The 8,233-nt window shown below is 47.0% G+C and overlaps 1 protein-coding gene across 1 annotated transcript; it reads left to right on the top strand.

Annotated features, from left to right (window-relative positions):
• The first annotated feature begins 348 nt into the window (after positions 1-348).
• Positions 349-1,547, top strand: LOC138892779 (uncharacterized). The gene is made up of 2 exons (XM_070176517.1): positions 349-475; positions 541-1,547. The coding sequence occupies exons 1-2, from the start codon at positions 349-351 to the stop codon at positions 1,545-1,547; spliced, it is 1,134 nt and encodes a 377-aa protein (XP_070032618.1).
• Positions 1,548-8,233: the final 6,686 nt, after the last annotated feature.

Below are 8,233 nucleotides of genomic sequence, written 5' to 3'. Positions count from 1 at the left end.
CCTTATTTATGTTAATGCCATTTATTATTATTTCTTCTATTTGAAATTCTTCTATCATCAATGAACTGGAAACATTGAATGTACGCTGCATTTAATCCTTCGCCAACACGGTCCGATTTTGTTTGAGTTGACTAGTTATAAATTTGGAGATATTATTATTAACTAGGCTTAATCCTTTTTTTTATATAAAATCAATTAGTTTAATCAAAAGTCTACATTTTTTTGTTAAACAATTTAGCGTCGTCTGTGGGGATACCTAGTTAAGTTTTTAGTTTCTTCTAGATCTATAACTCGCACAGCTCACAAAGAAAAACAAAGGCCCTACTTCCTTGTACACACGGATCTGACATGGCAGGTAATGGAGAAGAAAGAATGAAGGCAGTGGACGATCTTACTACCAACCTCTTAAACACCATCAATGAGGTCTCCGAAATAGAAGGCGAAGACATAACGCCTACAGCCTTTCCCTGGCAAAGTGGGTTGCCCCTCCCTCACGGCAGTATCACAACTTTCCGTGGTAAAGGACTTTCACGTCCACAGCAAAAGATGCGCCACCAGCGGTGAAGAAACTGCTCGAGGCTTGGCTGACAAATACGCTGACCGGCATCCTCGACAAGCCAGCTCAGGAGGCAGTTAGGGAAAATGCAAGGACTTGCATTGCACCAGCAATGGCCGAGCAGCACGGCCCTCCCCCTCCAGTAATAGGTATCACTCATAATATTAATAATGCAGGTAACGAAACCCTCACAACCATTCTAAGTAAAATGGAAGAAATGCAAAATGAAAACAAAATGCTTCGGAATCAAATGAGAGAACACAAAGAAAGAGTCGACAAAATACCGGGTTTCCCAAACCTCTTGCCAAAAAGATACACTGGTCGGTTCGTTGAGCAACCCTACAGTGATGAAGTCGCCCCACATGCCATGCCCAAGACCTTCAAGATGCCGCCATATCTAAAAATTTATGACAGTACGACTGACCCCGAAGATCATGTGACTCACTATGTCACTACGGTAAAGGGCAATGATCTCGCCAAAGAACAAGCCTCCTCCATCTTGTTGAAAAAGTTCGGCGAGACCCTTACCGGAGGAGCATTAATTTGGTATTCACAGCTTCCCGCGTGCTCCATTGAAACATTCGAAGAGATGGCCGACAAGTTCGTAATGGCCCATGCTGGGCCTAAAAAGGCGGAGGCAAGAGTGAACGATATATTTGCCATCAAACAATCACCCGGAGAGGAATTGAGGGACTTCCTCGCTCGATTGAGCAGAGTTAGGATGACCTTACCAAATGTATCAGAAGGAATGGTTGTAGCAGCTTTCCATAATGGGCTAAACAGGAATGGCTCAAGGGCGACTAGAAAACTATTAACTCGGCTTATGAAATATCACCCAACCACTTGGGATGAAATACATAACGCCTACTGTGCCGAGGTCTGTGCCAACGAAGACGACCTGAATGGGCCAACCCATCGATTGACCTCGGTACAAGCCGAAACCAAGAAGGATCGAAGATGTGATGCTAGGAGAGATCTTGCAGTACCATGATCCAACTGAGAAAGGCATCAGCCATATGTCAGAAGCATCATAATGCCCCACTCCTGCCACGAAGAGGGCCTATCTAGGCCAAGGACAGGGACTCACCGGAATGAAAGAGGCATGCCCCCTTTACTATCCGCTCACAATTTTTGTGTGTCACCCTCAGAAATAGTCTACGCATTGGAGAAGCTCGGACCAAAATTAAAGTGGCCACAAAAGATGAGGTCAGATCTAAGCACTAGAAAGTCAAACGCCCTCTGCGAGTTCCACCAAGAGCGAGGTCACAAAACTGAGGACTGCATCGCCCTAAGGTAGGAGGTCGTGAACATGCTTCATCAAGGACACCTCAAAGAATTGTTGAGCGATCGAGGGAGGACCAACTTTTCCCGAGGACGTGAACAACACCAGGGACAACCGAAACCACCCTCACCGACTCACACCATTAAAATGATCATCAAGGGCGGCGACGACATTTCGATCAACAGCGTAAAGTTCACCACAACCCACAAGCTCAAACGGTCAATCACTCATGAACGGTATGACAAACTCGAAGAAAGTATTATCTTCAATAAGTCAGATACCCACGGTTTGGTTTTCCCTCACTATGATGCCCTTGTTATCACTTTACGAATAATAGATACAGATGTAAAATGCATTATGGTGGACGATGGGAGTGGCGCGTACATTGTTCACCCACGAGTACTTGCACAAATGAAACTCGAGAATAAGATAGTGTCGCGCTGCATCACGCTAACAGGTTTAACAATGCAGATGAACGAACGTCCGGGGAAATCACACTCCCCGTCTTGGCCGGCGGCGTCACTCTGGAAACCACATTCCATATCATGGACCAAGATACGACGTACAATGCCATAATAGGTCAACCTTGGATACACGCCATGAGGGCTATCCCATCCAGCTTGTACCAAATTATCAAATTTACAGCCCCATGGGGAGTATTCAACATACGAGGAGAACAACGCACATCTCGAGAACGTTATCGCATCGCCCAGGATTGTACATATACCTAGGAAATGAAGGGCAAAGCAGAGGATGTGTAGCAGTTAACATAGTCGAGGTCGAGCTGTGATGAAAAAGCGGATGTCATCAGAGATCCCGAAATAATAGACGCCAAGGGATCAACCGTATAAGACCTCAACCCCGTCCAACTTGATGATAACAACCACAGCAAGAAAGCCTACGTCGGCCGCAAGATTCAAGAACCAGGTACATTCCGTCAATTCTTAACTGCTAACGCAGACTTGTTTTCTTTTTCCCATGCTAGGTATCCTGAAGGAGGTCGCCACACACAAGTTGAACGTTGACCCATTCCACCCCCGGTAAGGCAGGTTAGGTGGAAGTTCAATTCTGCAATAGACGATGCAGTCCGCGAGGAGGTCGAGAAATTGTTAGAAACGGCTCCATCAGGGAATCAAAATACCCCCAATGGGTCGCCAATGTGATCATGGTGAAAAAGAAGAACGAAAAGTGGCGTATGTGCGCAGACTTTACAGATTTAAATAAAGCATGCCCCAAAGATTCATTCTCGCTACCTCATATTGACCAGCTCATTGGCGCAACGGCCGGGCATGAACTGCTGAGCTTCTTAGATGCCTACTCGGGCTACAATCAGATCATCATGGAAGAGGAGGACAAGAGAATACCACCTTCATCACCCACCAAGGAACGTACTGCTACAGGGTGATGCCCTTCAGACTGAAAAATGCGGGGGCGACATACCAAAGGTTGGTAACTAAAATGTTCAAAGACCAACTCGGCAAGACCATGGAAGTCTACATAGACTATAATCCAAGAGGAAAGAAGATCACATCAACCACCTAAAAGAAGCCTTCGATATACTCAAGCGGTACGGAATGAAGCAAAATCTTGAAAAGTGTGCATTTGGCATGACCTCAGGAAAATTCTTGGGCTTCATGGTATCGCAAAGAGGTATTGAGGTCAACCCCGACAAATCAAAGCCATAGAAGGAATACCAAAGCACTTAACCAGCCAAAAACAGGTTCAGAGACTGACTGGCTGTATCGCCGCCCTGTTGAGATTTATCTCGCTATCATCTGACAAATGCCATAAGTTTTTTGGCATACTCAAGAAAGACAACGACCTCCAGTGGATTTCCGAGTGCGTTCAAGCCTTGAAGGAATTAAAGGCTTATCTGTCGTCATCGTCGTTGCTTTCCAAAGCGGAACCGGGGGAACGTTTTCTTGTCTACCTCGCTGTATCTGAAGTAGCGGTGAGTGCAGTCCTGGTCCGAGAAGATAAAGGTACGCAATCCCCCATCTATTACATTAGCAAAACCTTAATCAACGCCAAGACGAGGTATCCGCAACTCGAAAAATTGGCCCTGGCCTTGGTCGTGGCTTCACGAAAGCTTAGACCCTACTTTCAGTGCCACCCCATCTCGGTAGTCACGACTTTCCCCTTGCAAAGTATTTTGCATAAGCCCGAGTTATCGGGAAGGTTAAACAAGTGGGCCATAAAATTAAGTGAGCATGATATCACAATTCAACTGCGGACGGCGATAAAATCACAAATCCTTGCCGACTTCAGCGCAAAAATAACTCCCGAAGTCGAAAAAGAAACCGCCCACGCTTCTCCGCGAACACAAGATCTATGGAATTTGTACACCGACGGTGCTTCCAATGCGTCGGCGGCTGGACTGGGACTTATGCTCGAAGTCCCGACAGGCGAAGTGGTTTGCCAGTCCATAAGGTGCTCGGACATGACTAACAACGAGGGCGAGTATGAGGCCGTGATTGCAGAGTTAAGGCTAGCATTCAAGGCGGGTCATCCTATGCTGCGACTCTCAACTCGTCTTCAACCAAGTCACATGAACTTTCCAGATCAAAGAGCAAAGGTTAAAAAAATACCAGGCCTAGATCTGCAAACTACTGCCCGAGTTCGACGAGTGCCGGCTCGACCAAATCCCTCGAGCACAAACCATCGAAGCTGACAACCTCACCAAATTAGCGGCAACAGCTAAAAGCATAACCGGAGAAGGAAACGTGGTCACCCTCCTCCACTCATCGATAGATCAAATCGAGGTAAGGACTATAAATCTAACTTGGGACTGGCGCAACCGTATCGTTACATACTTGCAGGACGGCATACTCCCAGATGATAAAAAGGAAGACAAGAAGCTCCGTATGCAAGCGGCCAGGTACAACATCATTCACAACGACCTATACAAAAGGCCGTATGGCGGTCCCCTAGAGAAATTCTTAGGCCCGAATCAGACGCGGCGTGTCCTAGAAGAAGTCCACGAAGGCCACTGCGGAGCTCACTCAGGCAATTGAGCTCTAGTCAGATGTCTCATACGGTCAGGTTACTACTGGCCTACCATGAAAAAAGAGGTCGCAGACTTCGTAAAAGAATGCGAACAATGCCAAAAATATGCCCCAATGATCCATCAAGCGGGCGAGCATCTCTACTCGGTCACCTCCCCTTGGCCTTTCATCAAATGGGGAATGGGCATCGCCGTCCCCCTCCCTGCGGGGCGAGGTAACGTACGATTTCTTTTGATTTTAACTGACTATTTTTCCAAATGGGTAGAAGTAGGAGGATTCGCCCAAATACGCAAACAGGAAGTGATCGCCTTTATATGGAAAAACATTGTGTGCTGCTTCGGCCTCCCCAAAGAGATCAGCTGCGACAACATACACCAATTTACTGGAAAAAAAGGTCGCCGAATTTTTTGAGAAGTGGAATATCAAAATAATACTCTGCACACCATACCACCCCGTGAGCAACGGGCAAGCTGAATCCTCCAAAAAAATCAATACTGAACATCATGAAGAAAAAGCTTGAGAACGCCAAGGGATTATGACTGGAGCTATTACCAGAAGTTCTTTGGGCCTATCGCACAATGCCAAAGACGAACACAAGAGAGACACCCTACTCTTTATTCTATGGGACTGATGCGGTAATACCAGTCGAAGTCAGAGAGCCCAATTTGCGATACTCCCGTGAGAGCAGGCCAAGGAACGATGAAAGCAGAAGGCAAGAGCTCGAAGAAGCCTAAGAACGGAGATATATGGCCTACATAAGGATGGTCGCCCAAAAACAGCAGGCAGAACGCTATTATAACAAAAAGGCCAAGATCATACCACTCAAATTCGGGGACTACGTGCTCAAGGCCTAAATACAAGCAAGTAAAGACCCGCGGGAAGGCAAACTAGGGACGAATTGGGACGGCCCATACAAAATCATGGCAGCAGCAAATAAAGGGTCATTTCAACTAGAAACAATGGAAGGAAAACTACTACCAAACAACTGGAACGTCGCCCACCTCAAGTACTTCAACTTTTAGGAAAAAACGTCCTCCAAGTCGTACTCTTTTTTCCTCACTTGAGTTTTGTCCCAATTGGGTTTTCTCAAGGAAGTTTTTAACGAGGCGACACTTCAAGTCGAAATACAAACGGAAAGAGACACCGGATGGTTAGTTCATTGCCCAACCTCTCAACACGTCTCCAGGTCACCCAATGAAGGGAATAGATAGACTGGGACTGGGATGCCATCCCGAAAAACATGTAAATTTCTCCAAGTATATGAGCAAAACACAAATGTATGAAGTTCACCCATGTTTTCGCCAGAACAACATTTCCTCAATATCTACCCGGTCCCCGGCCATAATTAAGTAACTTTCATTCGACCTCGTTCGAATTAACTCACATTCAACCTCGCTCGAATTAACTCACATTCAACCTCGCTCGAATCAACTCACATTCGACCTCGCTCGAATCAACTCACATTCAACCTCGCTCGAATCAACTTACATTCGACGTTGCTCGAATCAACTCACATTCGACCTCGCTCGAATCAACTCAAATTCGGCCTCGCTCTAATCAATTCACATTCGACCTCGCTCAAACAAACTCAATACATGTTACATTCGACCTCGTTCGAATTAACACCTACTAATCCCCGGCAATGACCAAAACCAAATTTTTATGATTAAAACAACAAAACAAAAGAAAGAAGCGTGCAAACCCGAACAGAAAGAAAAAAAATAGATATGAAACAGCAAAAACGACATTTCTTACTTCAAATATATTCCTTACAAAAGTATGGACAAGAATTACAAGCAAAAGAAAGAAAAGCAACTACGCGCTACCTAACTCAGCAGTACCATCTCCACCCGTCTCTCCACTATCGCCATCGCCATCGATGTTGGGATACTCATCTTTGTACCAGGCATCCTGCTCAATCCCTTCCACATCTTCTTCATCATCACCAACTTGTGGTGTAGTGGGGTCATAGCCACAAGCAAACCGAGCTTCACGTGCCTTAGCACGTGCATTCTCTAAGTCGGCTTCCGAAATAGCCCCTGTCCCCATCAGATCCCTAAATATATCCAGCTGGGCTTCGGCGTGAATCCATTCCGCATACAGATCCCGAGGAACATCAAGAAAAGCAGGAGTGCGGGATGAGGATGGTTGCGCCAGTAACTGTGCCTTTTTGGCCTCGAGCGCAATAACTCGATAACTAAGGTCTGCAGCCTCTTTTTCTAACTCCCCAATCCGCTCATCAATCTGCTCCTCTCTGAGCCTAGCCGTCTCCATGGCGCAATCCCGTTCAGAACGGATAACACGGATCGTGTCCTCTAAAGCTGCTGCTTTACCCGCAGCTGATAACTGGGCCGACTCCGCCTTCTCCAAGCCCGCTACCTTCTCGGTGACCTCGCCACTTAAAACGGTCGCTCGAAGTTGACACTCCTCCAGAACGGCACGCAGCGAGACCACTTGAGCTTGAAGGTCGGTGCATTGGGCCTCGACCCCCTACTCACCTCGAGCTCCTCCTCTTTGTCCTTCAACTCCCTCTTGAGCTCACTACATTTTCCGATGACCTTCATCAATTCGTCATCCTTCTCCTTTAGCTCATTTCGGAGGGCCTGGAAGTTATTACTTCCACCAAGTCGCCGGCAAATCTCACGATGCTTATCACGATGATCGCGATATTTTCGCTCCATCTTTTGGAAGATGGACTTACGCCTCTCCTCTCGGTAGGAACCTTCAATCTCCAAGATCACGGTCTAAAAAGAAAGCCAAAACGGGTAAGAACAAAGTCAGAATCGACATGAAAAACGAATATGGAAACGAAATACTGAACATACCCTAAGGGTAAGGCCGGCTATGCTCCTCGACAAAGTGGAATCCTTCAGCTTCTCGAGGGTCTTACCCTCCACATCGGAACAGAGTGGACCAAGAAAAGGGACCACATCCTCTGTGTCAACTAATAGATCTCGGTCCAGAGGGATCGCAATAGTCCGTGTCCTCCCCTCCAACCTCACCTCAAGCCGGGTGAGTCCTTCCCCCATCATCCTAACCTCTTCGGCGTCCATATCGGAGCCCGTCTCATAATCCTCTCCGGCAACACTTTTATCCTTGGTATCAACCCGAGAGGAAGGGTCCTCGACTAGTAACGAGGTCGATGTCTCACCCCCTTGTAAGGTGTCAGGGACTCGTGCCGATGACTCTTCAAAACCCGTTTTGACCTCAGGGAGCAACGTACATCCCTCGGCCCCCGATGACGGCGGAATCATGGACAGCAGCTCGGCATCAACTCTGATATCTATGGTCGCCGTTTCTCTGATGACAAAGCCCTCCATCACCGAACTCCCCACGCGGACACCTCCCTCGCCGATACCGATGGATCGCCTCTTGTGGGGAAGCAAATTA

Source organism: Nicotiana tomentosiformis, chromosome 5 (genome assembly GCF_000390325.3).
Source record: "Nicotiana tomentosiformis chromosome 5, ASM39032v3, whole genome shotgun sequence".
Classification (NCBI taxonomy): Eukaryota; Viridiplantae; Streptophyta; class Magnoliopsida; order Solanales; family Solanaceae; genus Nicotiana; species Nicotiana tomentosiformis.
Note: the sequence above shows the minus strand (reverse complement) of the source record. Positions and strands in the feature narration are given on the sequence as shown.

Excerpts from the sequence above, each read along its gene's own strand:
- LOC138892779 (XM_070176517.1), top strand. The coding sequence starts at position 349 with ATGGCAGGTAATGGAGAAGAAAGAATGAAGGCAGTGGACGATCTTACT. Across the intron at positions 476-540 it reads TACAGCCTTTCCCTGGCAAA|CAAAAGATGCGCCACCAGCG; the intron begins GTGGGTTGCCCC and ends TCACGTCCACAG.